Source organism: Panthera leo, chromosome E3, assembly GCF_018350215.1.
Source record: "Panthera leo isolate Ple1 chromosome E3, P.leo_Ple1_pat1.1, whole genome shotgun sequence".
NCBI classification, from domain to species: Eukaryota; Metazoa; Chordata; class Mammalia; order Carnivora; family Felidae; genus Panthera; species Panthera leo.
In genome coordinates this window covers 39,253,668-39,281,354 of record NC_056694.1, presented here as the reverse complement: position 1 = coordinate 39,281,354, position 27,687 = coordinate 39,253,668, and the positions used below count along the sequence as shown (strand labels likewise).

At 55.3% G+C, this 27,687-nt stretch overlaps 2 protein-coding genes and 1 long non-coding RNA gene across 3 annotated transcripts in view; 2 read left to right on the top strand and 1 right to left on the bottom strand.

Annotated features, from left to right (window-relative positions):
* Nucleotides 1-22,734, bottom strand: part of ABCA3 (ATP binding cassette subfamily A member 3) — a 45,255-nt gene extending 22,521 nt beyond the window's left edge. The window contains exons 1-11 of the mRNA XM_042922852.1: nt 22,655-22,734; nt 15,812-16,019; nt 14,394-14,645; nt 13,650-13,732; nt 13,288-13,552; nt 12,342-12,469; nt 11,496-11,661; nt 7,382-7,641; nt 6,159-6,275; nt 5,795-5,915; nt 2,922-3,095 (exon numbers count right to left, since the gene is read on the bottom strand). Of these exons, the coding sequence (XP_042778786.1) occupies nt 2,922-3,095; nt 5,795-5,915; nt 6,159-6,275; nt 7,382-7,641; nt 11,496-11,661; nt 12,342-12,469; nt 13,288-13,552; nt 13,650-13,703 (1,285 nt within the window). The 5' untranslated portion in view covers nt 13,704-13,732; nt 14,394-14,645; nt 15,812-16,019; nt 22,655-22,734. The remainder of the gene's footprint in view (nt 1-2,921; nt 3,096-5,794; nt 5,916-6,158; nt 6,276-7,381; nt 7,642-11,495; nt 11,662-12,341; nt 12,470-13,287; nt 13,553-13,649; nt 13,733-14,393; nt 14,646-15,811; nt 16,020-22,654) is intronic.
* A 230-nt stretch (nt 22,735-22,964) lies between these two features.
* LOC122210249 lies at nt 22,965-23,714 on the top strand. The gene is made up of 2 exons (XR_006197982.1): nt 22,965-23,272; nt 23,476-23,714. It is a non-coding gene; the product is annotated as an uncharacterized LOC122210249 (long non-coding RNA).
* Nucleotides 23,715-24,048: 334 nt separating this feature from the next.
* The window catches only part of LOC122210246 (ATP-binding cassette sub-family A member 17-like), an 87,887-nt gene continuing 84,248 nt past the window's right edge, over nt 24,049-27,687 (top strand). The window contains 1 exon segment of the mRNA XM_042922850.1: nt 24,049-24,264. The gene's annotated coding sequence lies outside the window, so the exon portion shown is untranslated.

The following is a 27,687-nucleotide window of genomic DNA, read 5'->3' as shown; positions in this document are numbered from 1 at the left end:
TCTGACTTCGGGCTCAGGTCATGATCCCTCAGTCAGTGAGTTCGAGCCCTGCATCGGGCTCTGTGCTGACAGCTCAGAGCCTAGAGCCTGCTTCGGATTCTGTCTCCCTCTCTTTGCCATCTCCTCCCATCTCCTCTCGTGCTCTCTCTCTCAAAAATAAATAAACATTAAAAAAAAAAAAAACTCGAGCATAAGTAAATTCAGTGTAGAACATTGAGAACAAGAGTGGCTGTATAGTTATACTCTTCTTTGTTAATGGCTTTAAAACAAAGTGTCTGAACCCTGCAAGGCGCAGTGCATCTTATTTGTTTATTTTTAAGTGTTTGTTTACTTATTTTTGAGACACAGACAGAGTGTGAGTGGGGTAGGGGCAGACAGAATCCCAAGCAGACTCCACGCTGTCAGCACAGAGCCCAGGGTGGGGTTGGAACTCATGAGTCGTAAGATCATGACCTGAGCTGAAATCAAGAATCAGACACGGGGTGCCTGGGTGGCTCAGTCAGTTGAGTGTCCGACTTCGGCTCATGTCATATCTTGCACTCTGTGAGTTCGAGCCCTGCGTCGGGCTCTGTGATGATAGCTCGGAGCCTGGAGCCTGCTTCAAATTCTGTGTCTCCCTCTCTCTGCCCCTCCCCTCCCCTCAAAAATAAACAAACATTGAAAAAAAAAAAAGAGTCGGATGCTTAACCGACTGAGCCACCCAGGTGCCCCATAAATGTAGACTTTTTTTTATTAAAAATTTTTTTTTACATTTTTTTTTAAATTTTTTTTTTTAATGTTTATTTATTTTTGAGACAGAGAGAGACAGAGCATGAACGGGGGAGGGTCACAGAGAGAAGGAGACACAGAATCTGAAACAGGCTCCAGGCTCTGAGCTGTCAGCACAGAGCCCGATGCGGGGCTCGAACGCACGGACCGCGAGATCATGACCTGAGCCGAAGTCGGACGTTCAACCGACTGAGCTACCCAAGCGCCCCCATAAATGTAGACTTTTAAAATGCACTGTCAGGGCGCCTGGGTGGCTCAGTCGGTTAAGCGTCTGACTTCAGCTCAGGTCACGATCTCGCGGTCTGTGAGTTCGAGCCCCGCGTGGGGCTCTGGGCTGACGGCTCAGAGCCTGGAGCCTGTTTCCGATTCTGTGTCTCCCTCTCTCTCTGCCCCTCCCCCGTTCATGCTCTGTCTCTCTCTGTCCCAAAAATAAATAAACATTAAAAAAAAAATTAAAAAAAAAATGCACTGTCAGAGGCACCTGAGTGGCCCAGTCGGTTAACTGTCTGACTCTTGATTTCAGCTCAGGTCATGATCTCACAGTCTGTGAGACTGAGCCCTGCATCAGATCAGGCTCTAAGCTGACAGTGCAGAGTCTGCTTGGGGTTCTCTCTCTCTCTCTCTCTCTCTCTCTCTCTCTGTCTCTCTCCCTCTCTACCCCTCCCCCGTGCTTGCCTATTCTCTCTCTCAAAAATAAATAAACAAGTGTACATTTATCACATACTACTAAACGCAGAAACACAGATTTTTAGAATGAGTATTTTCAGAATGATGGAAACAGCACAAGTGGGGGAGGGGCAGAGAGAAACGGAGACACAGAATCTGAGGCAGGCTCCAGCTTCTGAGCTGTCAGCACAGACAGCTCCAGCTCATGGACGGCGAGATCACGACCCGAGCTGAAGCCACACGCTTAACCAACTGAGCCACCCAGGTGCTCCAGAAACACGGCTATTTAAAAGCCAAAGCGTCAGGGGCACCTGGGTGGCTCAAGTGACGGAGCATCCGAGTTTTGCTTGTTCATGATCTCATGGTTCCTGAGTTCAAGCCTCACAGGGGGCTAAATGCTGCCAGCGTGGAGCCTGCTTTGGATCCTGTCTCCCTCTCTCTCTCTCAAAAATAAACGTTAAAAATAAATAAATAAAAGCCAAAGCGTCAGAAGACCCTGCCAAGGAAGAAAACATTTCTAAAGACAAGGCCACGTGGAGGTGCCATGGGCTCTTTCCTCCCACAGACCCCCGCCAGGAAGCCACAAGAGCCAGGACTGCGGGAAGTGAGACCAGGCAGCCTGAGACAGAGACCCGGGGTGCACAGGGCCGGCACCGTAGGGGCACAGGTCAGTTCCGGGACGGGAGACTGCACTTCACCCCCTGAGAGAGGAGGCCAGAGCAGCGGCACGCGCTCGGGGACGGACGCCGGCACAGGGCGGCCACGCAGAAGCTCGTGCTCCCCCTCCCGCCTCCTCTCAGCACAGGGGCAGGGACAGCTCCCTCCAAGGTCCTGAGCGCCTGGGGAGCCCTGGGGAGCCCTGGTGGCACGCCCCAGCGGGTGGCTTTCAGGGTTCAACCAGACCCTCTCCACCCTTTCCGGAAACCTGAGCGGGAGGCAGCCCAGGTGCCAAAGTCAGCACAGTGATGCGCTTTGCTCAACCCGTGACGTTTACAAGATCAGGAAACTTCACAACACTCGGGACAACAGCTCTGGCCTGTGACTTGATTCACTCTCAGGTGTCCGTGCCCTCATCCCCCCTTACTGTGTAGGGAGGGGCTGGTTCTGGTTCTGCCACTTGACCGACAGCAGGGGGTTGTCTCCCCCCCCCCCCCGCATTCCCTGTAGACTTTGGGGCCAGGTGCTGAGTCAAGACCCCCACGGGGTCCCGCCCCCCTCCCCCCCCGCCACCGGCAGGACCTTGAGGCCGCACTGCCCCCCACGAGTGGTGGCCACGCAGCGTGGGACACGTTAACGCTCTGTCTTCTGGGCTTCAGGGCTCCTGCCCCGCCTCCCACCTGCTGGGACGTGAGGCTCCCTGTGACTGAGCACCTTCTGTCCCACCCCCGGCTCGCTGGGGTGCCCTGCTCGGAGCCGGAGCCACCCCTGGTCAGGCTCTCTTAGTAACTCAGTCGGCGAGGGCAGCTCGCCAGAAGGAAAATACTCACCTTTCGCTTCAAATTTCCCCATGAGCTGGGCCCCCATCGCCATGGCGACATTGGACAGGAGGCAGGACAGGAGCTTCTGGCTGAGGGTCATCCAGTTGTATCGGGGGGCAACGAAGAAGTAGGGGGTGTACGTGAAGAAGTACAGGAAGCCCCCTATGGCTGCTGCCATGTTGGCTATGGATGGAGAGAAGACAGGTGTGCCGAACACGGGCTGCAGCGCAGGACTGAGGACCCCAGGCGCCACCCACGGCCTCTCCTCTCGTCCGGGCACGGGTGCCGTGGGGAACGTGACCCCCAGGCCGACTTCCCCAGCCCTCTGCTGCAGACGGCACCTGGACCGTGCACACCGGACCCCCCAGCCCCCCGGCGCGACCCCGCTTCCCACCAGGCATCCCACTCACCAGGGAGCCTGGCACACGCCAAACAGACAAGCCTCTCCTCTCCCCTCCCCTCCCCTCCAGGAGTAGCCAAATCAAGAGCCAGAGGCCCCGCTGACTGAGCCTAGAGACTTTTAAGAATATTGAACCCACTCTAAGCTAACAGTATTTTTACAACAATCGACTAGATTTCCCACAATTTAGTGAGAAAGGTTATGCTTTTGCGAACCTCTGTAATGTCTGATTTAAGAGGTTAGAGCTGGATTCTCGCATCTGCTCCCCGTTCACCCTGCCGTATCACACCGTTTGGGTCGAGGCCCGTGAAGGAAACCGCCTTCACCCAGATAAGTAGTTGGAAAAAGAGGAGGAATTTTAACAGCCTTCTCGATATTTCTGGACATTCTTCTCTGAGACAGCGCTACTCAGGCGGTCGTTTCTCAAAGGCCACGTGCCACGTGGACTCAAACTGACCAAAGAACTTTTTGTGCTCTGTTATGTGAAAATCTACCTGTCTGTCCTGCACTCTGAAGGGGCTGTGACTCGTGCGTGATTTTGTAATGTGATACGTGGGTCGTGAGGAAAATATTGCTTGTTGAGCTACGTGGATCTTTTAAATGTAAATAGATACATTTTATTATGTGACATACAGAAAAAAATCTCACCGGTAACATGGACACCAACCTCCTAAGAGATCAAGCGCGTCGTCACGCGCACGGTGTTAGATTCAAGTATGCAAAATCCTATTTTGGCTTGAAAGCTTGAATTTTACAATTGACATCAGGGGCGCCTGGGTAGTTCAGTCGGTTAAGCTTCCGACTTGGGATCAGGTCATGATCTCCCCGTTCCTGGGTTCGAGCCCCTTGTCTGTGCTGACAGCTTGGAACCTGGAGCCCGCTTCAGAGTCTGTGTGTCCCTCTCTCTCTGCCCCTCCCCCGCTTGTGTTGTGGTCTGTCTCTCTCTCAAAAATAAATATTAAAAAGAATTTTAAAAATTCAATGGACGTCAGATACTGTCAGTTATTTTCCTTAAAAGCCAGCTGCCATTTGAGAAAGTGCCAAATATCCAAGGGGAGTAATCATAGTCTGATGGTCATTCTTCCCAGCAAACACGGTGTCCCTTGAAAACAGTGGCTAGTTTAGCCGACAGCTCAAACAGGTGCACACAAGCTTTCCCTCCAGACACCCTCCCCACACCCACCAGCATGGCTTCTACCAAAACACCCCCAGGGCACCCGAGCGGCTCAGTCGGTTGAGCATCTGACTTTTGATTTGGGTTCAGGTTATGATTCCGGGGTCTTGGGATCGAGCCCCACATGGGGCTCCATGCTCAGTGTGGAGATTCTGTCTCTGCCCCTCCCCTGACCTCTCTCAAAATAAATAAATAAACTTTTAAAAAAACCACCCCCCGCATCAGAAAATGACGAGTGCTGGCGAGGTGCGGGGAAAGCGTGTGCCGCGGGCGGGAAGGGAGAGCGGCGCGGTCGCTGTGGAAAAGTCTGGCAGTTCTCCAAACAACTAAACAGAGAGTCAGCGGAGGACCCGCAACTCCCGCTTCTGGGTCCACGGCCCCAAGGGCTGGAGGCGGGTCTCGGAGAGGTGCCTGCACACGCATGGTCACAGCTGCACGATTGACAAGCGCTGGACCGTGGAAGCACCCGAGTGTGCGGTGACGGGTGGATGAGCCAAGTGGCCCATCCACACGACAGAACGTCACTCAGCCTTACAGGGGAAGGGAATCCCGAACCCGCTGTGACGTGGATGAACCCCAGGGCGGTTCGTGCAGTGAGAGAATCAGGCACAAAACGAGAAGTAGGTGTGATCCCGCTCACGCGAGTTCCCGCCACCGCAGAGACGGAAGGTGGATGGTGGGCGCCAGGGCCGGGGAGGGACGGAGAGTCGGTGTACGGGGGACAGAGCTTCAGTCTGGGGAGACGGAAAAACTCCGGGGTGGGTGGTGGGGACGGTTACGACACAGCGTGGAGCCCACTCGACTGTGCACGCAAAAATGGTTGTGGTGGTAAACTGCCCGTTATGTGCATGTTGCCCCGACAGGAAAGGAAAAAAGAGACGAGGACAACGCGAGAGGCAGGCACGGTGATCACGGAACCCAAAACCGGGTCAACGTGTGAGCGGGATTTTGTGGAGCTGAAAAAAAGACACCAGTCCTCAGACCAAAGCGCAGGTAAAGAAAGAGACACCACCCGGGACTGCCTGGCGACGTGCGCGGCCGCGGGAACACGCCCGGCGCGGACAGCTTTCCACGGCTATTGGACACGACTCGGGTGGGAGAGCAAGGTTAGGACATGCTGGCGGCCAGAGAAGAAAGGGCTGGAATCAGGCGCGTGCCCGACGTCCCGAGGACAGGGTCTGAATGAAGGCACAGAGCGCAGCCCCCCCCCCCCCCCCAGCCGTGGCTGCTCTGACTCCGGGTGGAGGGTGGGGGGGACACGGCAGGGTTTCGCTGGGGCCCCTGCGGGCCCAGGGCAGGACGGCTCACCTCTGCTGAAGAAGGCGCTGACCATGAAGCTGAAGGAGACGGAGGCGGCGGCAAAGCACAGCAGGAAAACCAGCACCAGCGAGGGGTCGCTGTGAGCGAGCACTGCCACGCCCTTCCTCACCTGCGTGGCGGGCGTCCACGGTCACCCGGGCAGGCCGCGGTGGGGAAGGTGGGGACAAAACCAGGAAGACCTTAAACGTTCCCGGCCTCCAACGAGAGTGGACAGGGTGGGAGAAGGGCCGCGCGCGCCGTCCTCCCCCCCCCCCCTCCCCCGGGGGCCAAGCCGAGGCCGGGGTCGCCTGGGGTGCCGCGGCGGCCTCTCCCGTCCGCCCGACCGCCAGGCTCCTGGCGAGGGCACACTCACCTTGATGCAGAAGAGCAGGGTCACGAAGGACACGGCCACGAAAAGGAAGAGGAAGAAGAGGAGGAACCAGGCGCTCCAGTGCAGCCAGCTGCTGAGCCCCATCATGCGCATGTACTCCTGGGGAGAGGGCCGCACTGACACCCCCGCACCCTGGCCTGCGGCCCGTGCCTCCGGGCGCATGCGCGTGCCACGCCGGGCCACCGGGGGACTCTCGCGGGTCCCGTTGTGCCGGCATCCCCTGCCCTCCTCCTCCCTCTCCCCACGCGTGTGGGCACCAGCGTTGGTTCGTGAGCCATTTCACGTCTGCCGCCAACCACGTCATCGCCTCACTTCGCTGCTGCTATTTCCGGTGCCCCAGCAGACGGCACCCCCGAACCCTCTCCCGGCCGCCTGCCCGCGCGGCTTACAGGCCCCAGCGATCGCAGATGTGGAGTCACTGAGAATACGCTAAATATCAATTCACCGGCCCTGCAGACACCGCCAGAGGAAGGACTTCACACGGCGTCTGGGTCACTTTGGGCGCGTCACTGGGATGAGTTTACAGGTGACGCTAGCACACAACTGTACCCGACTAAGGCAGGGACGTTCTTTGCGGCGACGCTTTCCTTAAGCCCCATCCCAGTGAGCCTGGCGGTCCACACCCACAGCTGTCCCCGATCTGTGCAGAGTGAACGGGCCCTCCGTGGAGGCTGTTTCTCTCTAGAGTGGCTCTGCGCAGCAGAAACGGAATGTGTGTGTATATAATTTAGAGTTTTAGTGGGTGCCTGGGGGGCTAGGTCAGTTAAGCGTCTGACTCTTGATTTCTGTCAGGTCTTGGTCTCGAGGCTCGTGAGTTCGAGCCCTGCATCAGGCTCTGCACTGTCAGCATGGAGCCTGCCTGGGATTCTGTCTGTCTGTCTGTCTGTCTCTCTCTCTCTCAAAAATAAACTTAAAAAAAAACAACAACAACTTAGAATTTTATAGTAGCCACAGCCAAAAAGTGAAGAGAAAGCAGTGCAATCAGTTTCAAAGCCGTGTCTTACTTGACCCAGCACATCCAAACCGTGGTCTTTCCAACGTTTCAGACCTTAGCACGCCATATGCAAAATGCGGTGCTCTGTCGGGTGTGAAAGATCTGGATGTACTGGGCTTGATTTCACAGAAACCCGGGGGTCACCGGCACCACGGTGGGCGTTCGGCCCATGCCCCGCCTGGATGGCGCGGGGCCGCGTGGGGCAGGGTACCTTCAGCCTCCTCTCCTTCTCCTGCACGACGGCCCGGATGACGGTGAGGGAGCTGTAGGTGAGACTCAGCACAAGCAGCAGGGGGAGCTGATATTGCATGGCGACGAGGAACGGGTCCGAGATGAAAGGCGGGTAAGGGAACCTCTTGGCGATGACGGTGAGCTTCTCAAACAGCTGGTGCGCGGAGGCGTTTGCGTGGTACTGCATGATGGCCCGGTCCACCGCGTGCTGCACGGCCAGGAAGCCTTCTCGGATGTACCCTGGGTGCGGAGCACAGCACGTCCCGCACATGGGTGGGCTCGCGTCAGAAGGGCTGCATCGCGGGCGCGGCTCACGGAGCCGCGTGCCCTCAGCTGTGCCGGGGTCTCCCTGGTGAACGCGGCCCCGGAGCGACACCACCTCACGCTCCTACGGTGTCCCCGGTCTTCTAGCTTGTAGGAGCCGCCCTCAGCTCCAGCCCGTGGCCCCTGACCCACCCCCAGCGCCAGCCGGGCGGCATCTCTCTGACCCTCCCGCCTGCCTCCCGCGCCCACTTCGAAGGACCCCGTGACTGCATCAGGTCCACCCAGACAATCCGGCGTAACCAGCTGCTGTCGTGAGGCCCGCTGACTGGCAGCTTCCATTCCATCCCCCCACCCCCCAAGCTAGCACCACAAAGGCAGGCGGAGTCACAGCCCGAAGGCCTTCGGGCGTCGTGCGCTCTCCGTGCTGGCCCTTTCCGGCCCCCTCCGCGTGGGCGGTCATAAATTCTTCCAATGAAGGGCCTGGGAAGAGCAGCAGGCTCGGGACAGGGAGCTCCAGTCCCGAGCCAGGCCCGGCAGAACGGCACCTAAAGAAGAGGTGGGCACACCCACGGGGGAGCACGAGGCAGCCCGAGTCCCCGAGGACAGAGAGGGGCACCCTCATTCAAAAAGTACAGTGACGTTTACAACACGACCCAGCGTCCTGGAACACGGAAATGCCAGCAGCCTGCAGCCAGCCCCTAAGGCAAAGCGGAGAAAAGAGCCCAGCACGGCGGGTGCCACGTCGCCCTTGGGTTTGAGACTTCGGGGGCTGCGGCAGCAGTTACCGACACCCGCCGTGGTGCTGGATGGGGGTTCGGCTCTTCACAACCCACCTGCAGAGCAGCCGGCCGTGTCTCCGTTGGACACGTGGAGCCACTGAGGCGGGGGAGGGACAGGGCCCCGGGACACTGGTCTTCTCACATCACACTGCTGCTCGTGAGGCCTGTCCTGTCACCTCGTCTTTGTCACCACAACTTCTGGGGCTGCTCAGCGCTCCGAGGAATGGAGGCGCCAGCCTGTCCCCCATCGTCTCCCGCCGCCCGCAGGTCTGTGACCGTGGCGAACACCTTTGCACGTGTGCACCCTTCCTCCTTTCTGACTATTCCAGAGGCTGAATTCCCATCAGGGGCTCGGCGGGTCTGAGGTGTGGACACGGGGCCGGGGCGGAGCCCAGGCCGGGGACGCTAAGGGCGTGCTGGGTGCCAGGCCCGCGTCCCTTCCACACCTCAGGGGTCTTTGTGTCCTTGTAACTGGTGTGGACTAATGAGTCCTTAACATAAAAATATGCGGACCCCTGTCATTTGCTGAAATGTTTTCCCCAGGCTCCTACTTGCTTTTAACATTGGTGTTGTATGTATGTACCAGCACGAAAGCAGACACACATATCAATGGAACAGAATAGAGAACCCAGAAATGGACCCACAAATGTATGGCCAACTCATCTTCGACAAAGCAGGAAAGAATATCCAATGGAAAAGACAGTCTCTTCAGCAAGTGGGGCTGGGAAAACTGGACAGCGACAGGCAGAAGAATGAACCCGGACCACTTTCTTACAGCAGACGCAAAACTAAACTCTAAATGGATGAAAGACCTAAGTGAAGCCATCAGAATCCTCGAGGAGAACGCAAGCAGCAACCTCTGTGGCCTCAGAGGGAGCAACTTCTTATTATACATGTCTCTAAGGCAAAGCAAAAATGGACGCTTGGGACTTGCTCAAGTTAAAAAGCTTCTGCATAATGAAGGAAACAACAAAACTAAAAGGCAACTGATGGAATAAGAAGACATCCGTAAATGACATATCAGATAAAGGGCTGGTATCCAAAATCTATAAATAACATATCAAACTCAACACCCAACAAAACCAATAATCCAGTGAAGAAATGGGTAAAGGACACGAACAGACATTTCTCAAAAAAAAAAAAAAAAAAAAAAATACTCAACATCACTCATCATCAGGGAAATACAAATCAAAACCACAATGAGATACCACCTTACACCTGTCAGAATGGCTCACGTTAACAACTCAGGGGACAACAGATGTTGGCGAGGATGCGGAGAAAGGGGAACCCCCTTGCACTGCTGGTGGGAACGCAAACTGGTGCAGCCGCTCTGGAAAACAGTGTGGAGGTTCCTCAAAAATTAAAACCAGAATTACCCTATGACCCAGCAATGGCACTACTAGGCATTTATCCAAGGGATACAGGTGTGCTGTTTCGAAGGGACACATGCACCCCAATGTTTATAGCAGCGCTATCGACAAGAGCCAAAGTATGGCAAGAGCCCAAATGTCTATGGACTGACAAACGGATAAAAGAGATGTTGTGTGTGATACACATATATACACGCTAGAATATTACTCAGCTATGAAAAAGAAGGAAATCTTGCCATCTGCGATGACGTGGATGGAGCCAGAGGGTATTATGCGAAACAAAATAAGTCAGAGAGAGACAAATATAATTTCACTCATACGTGGCATTTAAAAAACTAGATGGGGCGTCTGGGTGGCTCAGTCGGTTAAGCCTCCGACTTCAGCTCAGGTCATGATCTTGCAGTTCGTGAGTTCGAGCCCCGCGATGGGCTCTGGGCTGACAGCTTAGAGCCTGGAGCCTGCTTCGAATTCTGTGTCTCCCTCTCTCTCTGTTCCTCCCCCTCTCATGCTCTGTCTCTTTCTCCTTCAAAAATAAATAAAAACATTAAAAAAATTTTTTAAAGAAAATAAAAAACTAAACAGATGAACATAGGGGAAGAGAAGGAAAAATAAAATAAGATAAAAACAGAGAGGGAGCCAAAGCATATGAGACTCTTAAATACAGAAAACGAACTGGGGTTGCTGGAGGGAAGTGGGGGGGGAGGGGCTAAATGGGTGACGGGCACTGAAGACGGCACTTGCTGGGATGGGCACTGGGTGTCGTACGTAAGCGATGAATCACTGGGTTCTACTCCTGAAATCAACACTACACTACATGTTAACTAACTTGAAGCCAAATAAAATCTCGGAAGAGAAAAAAACACAAAACAGAGTAATTGGTGTTACGTCTTTTCCTTTTTTGTCAAATTTCACGTTTGTACCTGGTGCAGTTTGCTGGTCTTTTTCCTGTTGCTTCCAACCTCAGGAAAGTGTCCCCACAAATAGAACAGTCCTGGCCCAGGCAGTGGGTGTGGCTACCCCCGGTGCATCGTTTAGAGACATTCCTGGGTCTTTCCACCAAAATCCCGAACACGCTCTGCCTCCTACAGGCCGTGGGATCCTGTGTTCTCTGCAACACCCTGGCTGCCTCCTGGAACCCACGGATGGGTCCCAGCTACTCCTCGCTTACCCCTGGCTCCACTCCATTCTAGAACACAACCGTGCTTGCGAGGAGACCAACAGGTCGACTGCCCACCAAGGTCACACGGGACAGACCAACACACGCAAAGACAGGGTACAGCTGGCCAAGATCCAGTTTCTGCAAGCGCCCCACGGATGCAATTTAACCCTGGACAATTACTCAAGGACCACACGGCTTCCAAAGCCCATTAGCCTGGACACAGTGGAAGCCAGGGAGAGAAGGGAGGTGTGAAACCAAGCCCACAGATCGGATGCAAACTGACCGAAACACAGAGGTTTCCTTCGAGAGCATGTGCCCCCTGGGAACCAGAGAGACGGCCTTCGCCATCCTGAGTATTTTAACCTTTCAGAACCCAGTTTTCCTAGAAGTTTCCCTCCTTCTACGCAGAAGAAGATCAAACGCTCCTTTAGGAGTATTTCTGCAAAGAAAGGCAAGGTGGGACCCCCGCGATCACCAGGCAGTGGCCCAGTGAGGGATCCAGCCGCTGCCCGAGCTTCTCACCAGGTTCTCCGCCATCGGGAGACGCGGGTTCCCTTGGTCCTGGGTTTGGGAACAGTGGGAAAAGGGAAGTGGTGTGCCATCCTTCGGTCTCTTTCAGGAAAAAGGAGCCTGTTCGGGTCCACATGTAATTTCTTCGTGTGTAACTGAACCGTAAGTGGTATCTCACCTGTGGGACCAAAGATAAAGCCACTTGCTCTGATTGACAGGCACAGAGGCACACATCCGCGTCAAACCAGAGACCCATCAGGGGGCTCGGTGCCGTGAAGTCACCACCTCTCCTGCCCCTCACCAATGACACAGGGTCCCGGAGCGTCAGAGCGAGTGGTCCTGCCCAGGGCGGCGACAGGGGCCCCGCAGCCGAGCCCCCGCAGTGTTCTCGCCGTCTCGCTATCTACCTACAGGAACTCTGCACCTGAGGTGTCCCTGATAATCGGCGGAGGGCCGCAGAAATAATGCTCGGGGAACTGGACAGTCTTAATTAACCGGGTCTTAATGCCATCAGACGGGCAAAGGACTTCCTTTTGTTTGTTTAAATAGATAGCTGAAATTCTAATGCCGGGGTGGGCAGGTCCCAGGTGTCTGCTCCTTTCCCACCTGCCCCATCTGTGCACAGAGGCCTGGAGACACGGGGGGATGAGAGTCTGCAGTGCACTGCCTCCTTCAGGCTTCCTCCACCATGCAGCCCGCCAGGCTAGCACGGCACCGGGCGCCCTCCGAGGGGCCCGTGACAGTGACGCTGGCCCCGCAGCAAGGCCAGGTATCGCCTCCCAGGCTGGCAGAGCCCCTTTGCAGGCCAGGCTTGTTTTGGGGGAGGGAGAGCGGGGCTTTGTGGGGCGGGGTCCTCACCGCCAGCGGCAGGGGCTCCCTGCTGTGGTTGAAGGTGTGCTCGAACACTATGGCGGCCAGCACGTTGGAGGAGCGGTTGTCGTACCTGACGTAGTCCTCAAAGTCCTTTTCCGAGCGGAAGCCCCGAGCTGTGGGAAAGCCATGAGCTGCCCGAGCGCCCGTCCCACTCAGCACTCTGGCTGCTCCGGGTCATGTTCAGATCAAACACTGCACAGGTACAGGTTTCCTGTGGGCTTTGTCCGCCTGTCCTCAGGGGTCAGGGAGGCTTTCGTTTTGGGCAGAGAGACCGGCGGCCGAGGGCACTGGTGCCCCTCCCCTGGCCCCCCCCCCCCGCCCCACCCCATCTCGGAGACTGACCCCGAGCGGGGAGGCTGCGTGTGGGATCGGGAAGATGTGAGTGGATGCTAACGTAATGCGTCACACGGTTTCTCCGTCACCAGACCCTGCTCCACACGAAGGGCTTCCCGGTCATCACCCAGTAAGGGCCAAGGACCTCCCCCCGAGGTTACATTGCCTAAATCGAGAGGCGGGAAAGGGATCACGCTTTTCACACTGGAAGCAGAGCGAGGGAAGGCGACAGGCACGCGTACTGGGAGCGTCCCTCGGCAGGCTTCCTGATGCCTTCTGCTAGCGCTGTCCTCCCAGAACCACAACCCAGAAAAGGCCCCAGCACCGCACACTCACGGCACACCTTGCCCCTGTAACGCAAGAGCCTTCCCGGGGCGTGGACGGCTGTTCCCACCACGAGTAATCGGGAGTGGTTCCAGAGCCCGTGCTGCTGCCGCGGGCACACACGGGGCTCCACTCTGCCCTCGCAAGTCTGGTCCCCACTCTACGACGAGTGACCCGCCAACGAGGGGCGATGCTGGTCTGGCCGCCGGCCGGGGCCGCTCGCCCGGGCCCGAGCCGCACGGCCAGATGCGACGGGACCCAGGGGACACCTCACCTCTCATGTTGATGACCAACGTCCTCCGCGCCGTCTCTGTGATGGTCTTCACGGCGTCGCTGTGGGACGGGATGTAGGCCAGCTCCCAGGCGTCGCCGGGAGGGGGGAAGCTGAAGAACAGGGGCAGCTCCCGGATGGACTGGCCAGGGTAGATGGTGGCGTTGGGCACGTTTTCCGACTGGATCTTCAAGCGGAGCCAGATCAGGATCCCAGAGAACAGCAGGGGCAGGAAGAGCTCCAGGACGGTGACCAGCACTCTGCGCTTCTGGAAGAGGAAGGGAGGGCGCGGCGGCGGGGGTCACGGCGGCCTCCCCGGGCCGCCCCTCCCGGGGCCCGGCGCCCGGAGCGCCCCGCACACCCACCTGCACCGTGTAGTTCTTCCAGAGCAGGAGCGCCAGCTGCCTGAGCGCCGCCATGTCCGCGCCCACCGGAAGGCCGGGTGCACCTGGGGGCCGGGAGACTCCCTCAGACGGGGCCCTCCTGCCGCGTCCCCCCTTCCCGGCCGCTGCGCGGTCGCCAGCGCTGCTCCGGCCGCTCCCAGAGAAGGCGCACTCCAGGGCGGTGACCGTCTCCTCCCGAGACGCACCCTCAGAGACCGGCTCTATGTGCCACGCGCTGCTGGCGCGGAGTGACCACCACCCAGGTGTCCTCTGTGTCCTCTGTGCTGCCTTTCCGCTCATCCCCCCTCCCCCGGCTTCCCTGGCCACGCTCACAGAACCAGTGAGAGCAGAGAGCGGCGCGGTGGGGAAGACAGGCCGGGGAGGGGGCCTCGCCCTGCTGACCGGGAGCGGATGCGGTAGGCGGACAGGTGGGCAGAACAATGGCACGGCGCCAGCTCTCCCGCCTTGAACGCTCGGGACCAGTTTTTCCTGCTTTAACCGTGAACGCTGCTATGTGGCCTCCCCGTGACAGAAAGATCTCCAAAGAAAACCCGCCCCGTGGCACAGTGGGATATCGTATCTAACACCGGTGCGCAGAGCTGGGCAGAACCGAGAGCGGGGGCGGAGGGGCGTTGTAAAGGCCTCCCTCCATCTGGGGAAGTGCATTTCCCTAGGCCTCTGGGGTCTAGTGTGAGCAGACACACGGGGCCCAGGTGAGACGCTCACCTACTACAGAAGGAGGTGGTGTCAGTTAGCTCAGGAAGATCCCACAACGCCCAGGACACGGCAGTACCGCCTTCCGGAAGCCGCTGGCATGAAGGCTGGGGGCGGACCAGGCTGCTCAGACCCAGGGTGGGCACGTGGGCGGTGGAGGTGGGGACACCCCAGAGCACTCCTGGTTCCCGTCCGCACGGCCAGGTCGCGGGGGGACCTTTGAGGGGCCCTTCGCGGCTCACAGTCCTTCAGGTGAGGAGACGCCTGTGTGACACACGCGGAAAGTTCTGAGTTCAACGAAGTGGCTCCGCACACGGGCGGAAACAACCCCACACAACCAGGGGCAGTTAAGAGGCGCGAACGCTCGGACAAATGGCTAGGGAACCGTTCCTCCGTGAGCGCACCGCACGCTAACACCACCACCCGGAGAAGCCGCCGGGAGACCCTGCAGGCGGAGTGAGAACTCGTGGGTTTTCTTAAAAAGGCCAACTTTGGGGCGCCTGGGTGGCTCAGTCGGTTGAGCGGCCGACTTCGGCTCGGGTCATGATCTCGAGGTCCGTGAGTTTGAGCCCTGCGTCGGGCTCTGGGCTGACAGCTCAGAGCCTGGAGCCTGTTTCGGATTCTGTGTCTCCCTCTCTCTGACCCTCCCCCGTTCATGCTCTCTCTGTCTCAAAAATAAATAAACATTAAAAAGAAAATAAAAAAAAAAAAGGCCAACTTTACATTTGGCCTCAGTCGGTCAGAGTCATTTCCAGGAAAGCTCTTTTTAAAATGAAACTCTTGCTTTCTTTAGTTAAGTGGCGGTGCAGATCCGTCTAACGATGCTCAAAATTGATGCGTTCGAGAGTAGTCAACAAATACCGGTAGAGAGCGCAACTCAGAGAAGTTACTTACAAATTAACCTAAGATACGCTTTTAATTAACTGCATGGTTAAAACGTGAAGGCATGAAAGCTGAAATAGTATGGAGTGCTATGAAGTAGTGACTTAATAAATTATCCAAATTCTTTCAAAATTAACAAGGTGGAAAAACTGTCATAAAATCAGTTGTGGACAGTTAATAAAAGAGCAGTGGTTTCGTGAGACCCGTGAGGGCCTGTGGTTTATAAAAGGTTTCCAGAAGCGGGTTAGGCTAAGACGGGAAAGCACTTCCTCAAGCGGGGCCCGTCATCCCCAGGACAGGCGGACGGGCACCCAGCCGGGTTGAACTTTCTTCCTCTATCAAGATGGAAATACAAAAAGGTCACGGTTCAAGGAAGTCTTCTGGTCAGAGAAGTAGAGGACTTCCTTTGCTGGGAAAGTCTGGCCAAGAAAGGACACATCCCCGTGCTTAATCCTGCCTCTCCCGGCTGAGGGCTGGGGAGGGCACAAGGTTAGACCGAGCGTGTTCCCGCAGTCCCTACGAGGCAACAGCAGCACCCGCGAACTGACCTGGGTCCTGGCAGAGGCTCCCGGCCGCGGTCTCCCTCCAGGGCTACGGCACGACTGGCTGGGAGGACGCAGCTCTGTTTCGAGGGCTCTGGGGTGGGGCCTGCGGGCCTCTCGAGTGCGGCAGGGTGGCTGATGCCTCACGGGACATCAGGAGGGGCCCGGGGCTCGCTGGCATGACTCTTGGGCACCTCTGGGCGAAGGGAGGGCTCTAGAGCAAAACGTGGAAAGCGATCATGGAACACCTCTCACCAAGTTAGAAAACGAACAGCAAAACGGATTGCAAGTGTGTTACTTAAGACAGAGCAGATCCGATAACAGAGAAAGAAGGATTCAGGGGGACAGAGGCCGCAGGGGTGGGTCTTCGTTCCCCCCGATGCATGGAGAGAGAAGCATTCACATCATTTTTATGCTTCTAGAGCTCCTCTAGCCCTGGCTTCGGCCGTCTCCGCTCTTACAAAGAGAGGAGGAAGCACCTGACCCGGGATCGCACAGTAAGAAAGCTGCAGAGCCAGGACGTGACCCTCCCTGCCTGTGTTCCTAACTACCACATCCCCGTGGATCCTGAAAGTAGTCGACATCTTTATAAAATCACATGTGTCGCTCCCACAATGTAACATTAGAAATCACACAGAAAATACTCCTGGAGCCCCGCCACTTTGATAGGTGTTTATTTCTGTGTCTGTCCGGCACCGGGCCCGTGGCCTCACGCACGCCCGGCGCCATCCAAAGTCCCAACCGATGCCGTACTTGCTTCCGGTCTGCTCCAGCGAAAAGAAATTTAAAGGAGATTCCCAGAATTACAAAATCTGGGAAACTTTCTGGTTATGAAAGCAAAGGTACATGAGGAAAGGAAGTTAAAAGTTGCTTCAAACACTCAACGCGGAGGCACAGCGTCCCCAGAAGTGGCGGTGACGGCGACCTGGAGCCAGCCCCGCGCCTTCCACCCCACGGCAAACACTCAGGCGGGGGCCACTTGCAAAGCCGCCACCTCCGCCCCATAAGAGCCGCTGAGAACTTCCCCTGTGGGGCTCCCTTCGCTCCTCAGGGGCAGAGCCACGAGGGGAAGGGAAAGCTTCCCCCCGCCCCCACTAAAAGCTTTGTTTGTTCACTGTTAAAATATTAAACTTTACACAAAGCGTTGAGTATTTCGATGTTTGCTTTTTAGGTGAGTCACTGAATTGGTCCACAGTCAGCGCACACTGTGGCCTGCTAGCTCCTGAGGGCTCTCAGAGTGGCGCACAGGATTCCTCTACAGATGGTTTTTCCAGCAACTTGCGTGCGTTCGAGACCTGTGGGTCGTGCTAGTTCACGGGCACTGTGACTGTGCAGATGCCTCGCTGGCGGGGTTCTTTAGGGTGCGCCGAGACGCCCACGCACCTCCACTGCCTCACCTGTGCTTTCCCATTCTGGGCTGGAACATGTCCCCCCCACCCCGTCTGTGTGCTCGTGCAAAACCAGGTTTCATTTCAGCCGATAAGGAACAGGGTGGCATTAATGCTTTCAGAGAGGTCACTGCCGAGGCGGCCTCGAGACCAGCAAGGGGAAATGGCCAGAGCCCCGGTGCAGGGCACATGCCCTTGGGTCACGAGCTCCTGTCACATCCTGAGCTCAGTGCATCTCCTCCCAGGGGAGCCTAAGTCTGCCCAGGCTGGAGGACGGCACGGTGAGAAGTGGGGGGGGGGGGGGTCTCCATAAAGCTGGGCCTCCCTCCGCGTGTCACACAGGTAGCAGAAAAGCACATCCGTTCCACGGGCGTGGAACAGAGACAGGGCCTTTCTGGTGGCGCTGGCCGGGACTCGGCGCTTTTCCTGAGGAGTCAGGTTGGTGAGGACCTGTCTCAGCTAGGGAGGCATTTCCTCATCGACACAGGGAGTCCACAACAGTCATTGGTAGTAAAGGCCTACGTGTGTACACGCCAAATAGATACTTAATTAATGCTTGTGGGTAGAATCTTCTACGATACACAAGACAAAAAAGCATTGATTCATCCAACAGACATCTGCCAAGTTCTTGCTGTGCAAGGGGTGCCGAGGGTTTGGAAATGGGAATCACAACATTCCTAACCCAAGATGCTCACAGCCTGCGAACGCGTACGTGTACCGTAAGTGCCGTGGCTTGAGCCAAAGGAGGCGTCGGGAGATTCTGGAGAAGATCGGGTTTATTGTGTGCGTGCGCACGATGTGGGGGAGGGAGGCTCTGGGAAGGCTCCTGGGGTGGGTGACAAGGGAGGCCAGTCTCGAGTGTCCCAGTAGCTGGGGGGGGGGGGCAGGATAAGATCACGGAAAAGTGGAAGAGTATGTGGTGGGGAGCGGCCGTAGTTCTTAGCGCCTGGGGAGGGAGCAGCAGGGAATGAGCCAGAAAGGGAAGTGGACTGAGGCCTCAGACGCTGTGCCGCTGTGCCGAGAAGGCAGCGGGGTTGGGGGAGGGCAGTAATGCTGCTCCTCAGTTGTTGATCCACGATCTCTGGGTTGTTTTGCAGGGAGGTGCCCAATGAACATGAAAATGTCTATTTCAATGGATTCTGCAGACACAGTGTCTTAATACCAATAAATAAACACCGTGAAACACAGGCTGAAAACAGCAGGCACGTTCATAGAGTCTGGTGCCTGCCAGTGAACCCCACTACTGAGCTGTGAGTTGGGTTAGCAAGACGACCTACTAGAATAGACGGTGACAAATTGCACTTGTTAAGTATTTTTCTTTAAAACTGAGGGACAAATGGGCTTTACCGACACTCAGTACACGAAAGGACCGTGGCAGTCCTGCTGGCCTGTGTGTTGGGGGCCACGCACCCCGGGGGGCAGGAGGGGCTCTGAGACACGGCGTGGCCCTGGGCCCCCGCCCACCGCTGTGCTTGGAGCCTCGCCCCCGTCTTGGGGCTTCACATGACTCGGGATATGATGCGTTGTGCTCAATTAAAACAAACAAACGAAATCACAGCTGAAGCTTTCTGATACTTTGTCGGGACTTGGGAAGTGACCGTGAACACCGTCAGTGACCGGGAGGCTCATTGGTTATCTCAGGACTCAGCACGTAAGGAGGAAATGCAAACTCTCTTCCAAGAGGCCTTTTCTTTTACTCAATGGCGAATGACTGCGTGAGTATGTCAGCTAGCTGATTTCTTTTAAGCCAACACACTCGAACCTGTCCCTTCAAAGAAAAGGTGACAAGGCGTGAGAGCTGCGGCTTTTCAAACTAAACCCCAGAGCTCGGAAGGGTGTTTGGAGTGGGTGTCCGCTGCAAGAGAGCCATCTACACACACGCTCATACCCACACTCCAGGAACCTCGGGCGCCAGAAGCTTCCCTGCCCCGACAGCCCCTGAATGCCTAGGGCCCCAAGAACCCTCGCAGGCTGATAAGCAGGAGTGAAAGGCAAGTCTCCCAGCTGGGAGCGCGGTCTGTGTGGCTTCACAAGTGACGTTGTGAACATGGCATTTCCCTGTGACACCACCAGAACCAGGAACTGAAATACACAGAACCCAGAGCCAGACCTGCCGACCAGGGGACTCAGGTTTCACCAAGGCTTCATAAATGGGATGGAGTTGGTTAAACATCCGACTTCAGCTCAGGTCATGATCTCGCGGTCCGTGGGTTCGAGCCCAGTATCGGGCTCTGTGCTGACAGCTCAGAGCTTGGAGCCTGCTTCAGGTTCTGTGTCTCCCTCTCTCTCTCTCTCTGCCCCTCCCCTGCTTGCTCTCTCTCTCTCTCTCTCTCTCTCAAAAATAAATGAACATTAAAAAAATTAAAATAAATGGGATGGAGACTTGCTCACAAGGCTTTCTTTTAGAAACAACATACGAGGGTGGTGCCTGGCTGGCCTTGTCGGCAGAGCATACAACTCTTGATCTGGGGGTTGGGAGTTCAAGCCCCAAGCTGGGCAGAGAGATTACTTAAAAAAATAATCATAAAAACAGCACATGTTTTTAAGGTTGGTCTGGTAGCGTCAATATGTGGAACAAATTTAATCGTGTTTGCTTTGCCTCTTGTCCCTTTAAAAGGTCTGTATTTCTGTATGTATTTAGGTCTGTGATTTTCAGGACACTAGTACACGGCTCTACTTAACAAATAAATAATTAAAACCCATGTGGTACAAGCTCAAATTCTTTGATGCATATCAGCACACAAGAAACAGCTGGTGGACGATGTATTTACCCGAGTGGCCCCTGCATAGATGAGGTGGGAACAGATCCACAAGCCTTGGTCATTGTCCGAGAGCCGCCGGAGGCTGGGTTCAAGGCTGTGGTCACTTGCATTGGACCGCCAGTGGTTTGCTGGCCTCACGCTCACCAGCACCGCCCACCCCATCCAGGGTGTCCCCTTAGGGTCGCAGAGCTCCGAGTCTATAGTGAAGCTCGTCACCTGGCAGGGCTTGGTGGGGTGTACTTTTAAGTCGAAGGTGTGGCCCAGGACAGAGTCCCACAAAGCCTGTGCTAGCTCCTGTTTCCCTCAGCCCTGTTGGAGCCTTGGTCCCATCCCTGTTCTGTCCTGCCTCTCTAGGTGGAGGAGATGAGGTAATGAGGCACTTGAGGGCCCCCAGGGAGAGGTAACCACGGCTCAGGCTCATTACTCGGCTCCTGCAAAGGTACCTGTCTGCCTGTTGACTCTGAATCTCTGAGCCATTCGGGGGATGAGCAAAGCCCAAGTCTCCCGGGACAGGGACAGTGGGACAACACCATACACTTTCCCACAGGGGCCTGGGACTTTTGGGGTTTTGTCTTCTTGGAAAATCGTTTCCCAGTCCGGTCCAAGCCCCTCTGAGAAGCAGCCGTGGACATCCTGGCTGCACGACAGAATATTCTGGGGGTGCTTCAAGACAGAAACTGACATCAGAGGCCCACTTCGGAAGATTCTAGGCTCTGGTCTGGGCACGGGACTCATTCCTGGGTGATTCCTTTTTCTTTTTAAGTTTATTTATTTTGAGAGAGAGAGAGAGGGTGTGTGCAAGCATGAGCGAGTGGGGGAGGGGCTAAGAGAGAGGGAGAGAGAGAATCCCAAGCAGGCTCCCCACAGTTACTGCAGAGCCCAACTTGGGGTTCACTCTCATGAACCACGCAATCATGACCTGAGCTGAAATCAAGACTCAGATGCTTAACTGACCGATGTGCCCAGGCTCCCCCGTTCCTAGCGATTCTGACACGCAGTCAGGGTTCAGCTCTCGCGCCTCAGCCTCTGGACGCCTGCGGCAGCTTTGCTGATGCCTCGCTTGCTACTTATCTCAACCTGTCTTACGTCACAGCTACTGGTGAATAAATCATACTCTAGCAACATCCTAAGGGTCCCAAGAGCAGGGATCACATCCAATCGGTCTTTCCGTCATGCTAGAGCCTTGCCCATCCTTCTCCCCAGACTTCTAGAATGCTTTCCCCCTCACTGACTCGAGAGCGGATAGGTCTACTGTCGTCGTGGGAAGCAGGGCTAGAGAACAAACAGTCACGGAGGGAGTCCTCCCTGGGCCTTCCCACTCGAGACCAAGTCAAAACAGGTTCCCAGGAGACCGGCACATGCACCGTGTAAGGCTAATGTCTTTGAAGGAACAACCTGAGCTGCTCTGTCTTGTTCAAATGGCTGTCTCATCAGGATGATGGGAGATGGCCTCGGAGGGGGAACGATGTCATCCTGTTTGCCAGATGTGATGACCAAGTGTGCCGTGAAAAAAAAAATCTGCAAGGAGTTGAAAAACAGGTGAGGGGATTCCCAGGCCATCCATTTTTACCTGTTCTCCTTTTTTTTTCTTATTTTCCCTTGACACGAACTTTGTAAAACAACCTTTATCCTTTCAGGTTTACAAAAGGCAGCCCCAAAACGTTCCCAATCAAATGACACAGGTGTTCAGTAGGAAAAAAAAGCCAGGCTGACTTTCATTTGCATCTTGCCCAGGCCCTGGCTCTGTCTCAGGGTGTCAGCCACCCATTCAACAAGCGTTTCTTGAGTGCCTGTTATGTGCCAGACTCTGGCTATGTGCTGGGAATGCGAGCCCGACAAGATCCAGTCGTGGCAGTAAGTGGGCTCGAAGTTCAGGAGGCAAAGGAGCCAGCACACAGAAATAAACCCTGTAAGGTGATGGGCTTTAATTAGGCGACGTCCAAGGAAGTGACCAGGGCACTCATTCATGAACCAAATACACACCTGTCCTAAACCCTGGTGCAGGAGACAAAACCGGCCCTCATGAAGCGACAGCGTACTGTCTGAACGCCAACACAGGTGTAAACGCAAATTCATACCGACTCCAGAGGTTACTGAGAGCGGTTGCAGGCCTCTCCACCCAGGCCAGGCGTCCCTGCCTTTCTGTCCACCACACAACTCCCACCATGAACAGTGGACCCCTGGCCCCCCATTCTGGCTCCCGGAATGAGGCGGACTCCAGGGTGGGGAAGGACTCCCACCCACACTGGGAATCTCTCTGAACGAGGGATGAGCCAGCAGCATCCCGGCGGCCCTGCCGGGGCTCCCGGCCTGAGGGCTGAAAGGCTCTGGCGGGCGGATGCTCCGGGTGCCTCAGGACCAAGGCCAGCGGGTGCCGCCTGTGCCCCCTCCCGGGCTCGGCACAAAGGGTGCGGCGGCACGTCCAGCTCGGGGGCCGGCGGGAGGGAGACGCTCTCGAGGAGGGGGACACGCCCAGAGGCTCGGCCCGAGGGGAAGCCAGAGTCCCGGTGGCCAGGCGCTGCCTCCACGGGAGGTGCACCTGCCGCGCCGGGGCGGGGTGCCGGGAGGGTGACGGCCGCAGAGTGATGGGCGGGGGGAGGGGGGAGGGGGGCGGCCACGGCAGGAAGGCGGCCGGGCGGGGGGCTGCCGCGAGCCTCCGGAGCAAGCGAGCGCGCGTGGCGGGTCCCGGCGGCACTCACCGACCCTCGGCGCCAGGGCGGCGGCGGCCGGCGCGCTGCCCTCTCGCGGGGTCCCCGGCCTCGGGCCCGGCTGCGCTCGGCCTCGCGGCGGCGGCGGCGACGACCGCCGGTGGTGACAGCGGCTGGGCCGCCCGGCTGGGAGGGGGCACCTGCAACCCGCGGCGGGGCTGACCGGACGGCTCGAGCTCCTGCAGGGGGCGCGCCGGCCGGCTCGCGCGTGCGCAGTACGCCAACCCTGCGGGTGCCCGGCCCGCCCGGACGCCCCGCCCCGCCCGCGCCTGCGCAGACCCCGCGCACCCGCGCGCGACCGGCAGGGGGCGCCGGGCTCCCGGCGGGGTTAGGGCAGAGCGGGGCGGGGCGTCGTGGCGTGCACCTGCGCTTCCAGCGGCTGCCGCAGTCGCTTCCCGAACCTCGACCTTCCCCGGCCGTTCAGCCATTGCCCCCAGCACTGTTCTTCTTTGAGCGCGGGCCCCGGTGTCGCTGAGGGAGGGAGAGTGGCCGCCTCGGGCCTGGCTCGGACTGCCGGCCGGGCGGGGAGGCCCTGGGAGCTCTGGACAGAGGGGGAGGAACCTTCTAGAAAACGGCCGCAGGGAGGGTTGGAAGGCCCAGCATCCTGCGGTGTGTCCAGGGTCATGGGGCGGAGAGGAGAAGGGCGGGGAGGCCTGCGGGTGGTGATTCAGGGTCGGGGTCACCTCAGCAGGAAGGTCGTGGGTTAGGGTGGTTAAAATCAGAAACAAACCGAGACCAGCCTTGCAGGGTCCCTGAGCAGACAGAGCCAGTTTAGTCCTGGGAGCAGAGCTTATTGTGGCCTCTTTTGGCAGGGTGAACTTGACTTGGATCATTTCTTGCTGTGCCTCTGGAAATGATGAGCAAAACGTGAACTATGTGCCGAGGTTGACAGATGGCCCCCGAAAAGTGCAATGTTGTAACGAAGCGCTGTGAGGAACAGTCTCCGCTGTCCCGCTGTGGGAGCTGCTCTATTACAATATATCCCCCGAGCTTCCTTCCTGGTCTGCAAATTCATTTTGGTGCGTGCACAATAAAGTTTGGCTGATTACGACTTCGGTGATTCATTGGTTTTACTTTGGCTGTTTTGAGCCTTTGACAGGGTCCGGGTCACCTCCGACGGGAGGGTCCCTCAGGAGGGATACGGGTCAGCCTGGGGGCATCTGGAGCTGAGAGGGTCCTGAGGTTGAGTTGGGGTCGACCATGGATGGGAGTGTCCCAAGGCAGGGGCAGAGTCACCTGGTGCAGACAGGTCCTGAGGCTGCCCAGGGATCCCCTGGGGGGCGGTGAGGTCGCGTGGCAGGGGCGGGGCGGGACTGGGCGAGGGGCTGGGGCCTGAGTCTCGTGCGCGGGGCAGGGAGGCGCGGGGCCAACAGTCGCCGCGGGCCGGCCCGCTCGGGTCCCCAGTGCCCGGACTGAGCGCTGCCAGGGGCCTACGACTCCGGACCTCGGCACCAGAGGCGCACCTGCAGCTCAGCGGCCCGGCGGCGGGGCTTCCCCGCAGCGGTCCCGGGGACGCACCTGGGGCGCCGCCTGCTGCCAGCCCGGCTCCGGCCGCTCCCAGCGCATCTCCGCGACCGGGACGCGGCCGATAGAACCGTAAAGTAATGACCCCAGTCTGGAGGCTTCTGCCCCAGCCACCCAAAGACTCCCGAGGATTAGTGATTGAGGGGCCCCTTGTCTTTTACCATCTGAAGTGGTGCTGTTTACTTACTCATTTGTTGGCTTTCCTTCCCTCTGTCTCCCTCACTACAACGTGGGCTCCAAGAGACAAGGGACTTTGTCTACTTCATGGCTACATCTCAGGGTCCCAGAATGCCTGGCACAGAGGCGGCACTTGGTAAATAGTTGCTGAATGAAAGAGTGAGAAGACCTGGCTTCACATCTGGCCCTGGCCCTTTAACTGGTGTGGGCACGTCATTTGACTTTTCAGAACCTCCATCTCCTATCCCTAAAATCAAAGTGATGATACTAGTCATACCGAACTCGAAAGTATTTTGTTTTAGGGTCAAATGAGAAAACGCATAAATGCTTATCACAATGCCTGCCGCACACATGCAAAAGAAATGATAGTGCTACGTGGGTATAGCTAGAGACTCCCAAAGCCTGGTCTCTATAATGAGCATACAAAACCCCCATAACAAAAACAAGAAAAACCACATCAACCAACCAAACCAAAAAACCACCCCCAAACAAAAACAAAAGAACTGAATGCAATTATAAGAGTGGTGTGTATGTGTGTGTGGGGGGGATTATTAATGGGTCGCAAGCATCTTAAAGACCCTCTCTCCCCATCACCCCCTCCCTCCCAACCCAAGTGTCTGCCGGGAGACTCCGTAAGCCTGGCTGACTAGCCTCTTCCTCATTCAATCTTTCTTTCAAGAACCAATCCTTGCCATTTCTAAGTTATATTGGTTACACCTTGCAATCTTTTTTCCATCCCTTTCTAAACCTGAGAGCGTTCTGCATAACCAAATCCAGGATCAGAGCTGGCTGACTCAGACTTCCCTCAGACAGAAGGGAAGGTGGGGGTACAGGAAGAGGGAGCATGCAGACCAAGACGGACACATGCGGAGTACTAACTTATACCTTTGTTCTTAATCCTGTTAGGGTGCTCGCATGGTAACTATTATCAGCCACTGTAATCGTGAACTGAGAGGGTATGAAGGTCAATGGCAAAGGAAGATGTTCTGTGGGAAGATTCCAGGCTCTGGGCACTTGGTCACGAACAACTGTGCGCAGAGGGCTGGACCCTTCTGGTATTTGTCAACAATCACATCTCTGCTCGAGGCCCACTAAGCCTAGGTGCTCCATCCGGTGTCCTATTCCAAGTGGAGGTCCAGATAAGGGTCGGAATTTGTTCAGAGTTACACAGTAGAGGTGAGACCAGGAGCCAGGCAGTCAGGTTCCGGGACCCTTTAACAGTCTCTGGTATGTAAATTACATTCAAATAGCGTGAAAGCATGCCAAGAAATTGCATGGAATTCTCCTTGGGAGTCCTGTGGCTCAGACATTTGTCAAGATTCATGGCAAAAGTTAAAGCCCATGGTGACACTCATAAGCAAAGCTATGGCTTTACAAAAGGCACTAAACCTTGTCATTGCAAAAGTCGGCTGGCACGTATATATACTTACACACACTAAAGCATCTCAAAAATGAAACCAATACGTCAGCAGCTATTTCTTTTGCAGAGGTACAAACACTATCTCCCTGCCTAACTGTAACTATATATGCTTATATATGTACTTTCTTGTACAGCAGTACCTAAGTTGGTGGTAGTCAATGCAGAATTTTTAGAATAGGATTTCTCTGAATGTTTCCATGGGATTCACGCTAGACCAAGGGTTATACACATACTCCTTCATTCCGTGATGCAGAGGAATTAATATTGTAGTGGTTAAAATATGGTTACGGACTGTGGCCACGCACCCTTAAATCCCAGCTCTTAATGCCTGACGTAACCTCCCTGTACCTTGGTTCCCTTATGCAAAGTGGGGATCACACAGTACTCACTTCCTAGGATTGTCGTGAGCATTCACAGCACGAAAACACACAGAATACTTCGAAAAGTGTTTGGCACTTAGCGAGGGTCCAGTTCCTAGTTTGGGGGAGCTTTTGAGTAAAGCCTTCTATTAATAATTTGTATATAGGTTCTTGGGTTAAAAAAAAAACAAACGTTTTTTGTGTGTTTGAAAATAAACATTAATTTTACTTAGGTAAAACCTTAGAAATAGGATTGTTGAATTGTATGGAAGCGTGTGTTTAGCTTTAAAAGAAACCACAAGAAACTGCCAAAATATTTTCCCATGTGACTGTGCCATTTTGCATCACCCCTGGCGGTATATAAGAAGTCCAGTCGCTCTGTAACTTTGCCACCTCTTAAAATTTTTTTTTCAGCCATTCTAGTAGCTATGTAGTAGTATTTTATTGTGGTTCGAATTTGCTTTTCCTAATGACTGATAATGCTGAGCATCTTTTCATGGGCTGATTTGCCATATATATATATATATATATATATATATATATATATATGTACATATATATGTATGTATATATATATATGTACATATATATGTATGTATGTATATATATATATATCCTTTTTGAACATCTTTAAAAATTGGGTTTTCTTACTGTTGAATTTTGAGAGTTTTATATACTCTGCATGCAGCTCCTTTGTCAGATCAGCAATTTACAAATATTTTCTCCCAATCTGTGCCTTGTTTCTTCACTCTGTTAATCTTTTGCAGAGAAAAAGGTTTCAATTTTGATGAAGTCTGATTTTTCAAATTTTCTTTTATGCTTTTGGTGTCGTATCTCAGGAATCTTTGTTTAATCTGAGGTCATGGGAGACATTTGTGTGTGTGTGTGTGTGTGTGTGTGTGTGTGTGTGTGTGTGTGTGTGTTAGAAGTTTTAGGGTTTTAGGCTTTGCAATTAGGTCAATGCCCTATTTTTTTTTTTAAGTAGGCTCCAAGCCCAGCCTGGAGACTAATGCAGGGCTTTGAACTCACGACCCTGAGATCAAGGCTGGAGCTGAAATCAAGAGTCAGATGCTTAACCGACTGAGCCCCCCCAGGTACCCCCCAATGCTCTATTTTGAATTCATTTTGTATAATGGATTGAAGTACCGACCAAAGTGGAGGTTTACTCCTGCGCCCCAAACGTGGATTCCAGCTGTTCCACCACCATCCGTGAAAAAGACACTTCCTTTTCCACTGATCTGCCCTTTTGTGGAAAATTGACCACATGTGTGAAGATCTATTTTTGGACTCTTCTGTTCCATTGATCTGTGTATCTTTAATCTTTCAGTCCAGGATTTTGTGTGTTTTTTCTGTAAAGCGCCTGGTAGCACATTTTTTAGGTTCTGCATGCCAAGAGGCAACATTCAGGACATCATACAGATACTTGTTATAGAAGACACAAGTTTCCACAAAAATTTTATTAGTGACATTTGTATAATTGAAAATGTATATTTTTTGCAATATGTATCTACTAATGAGAAAAATGAAGTTCTTTTTTTTTTATG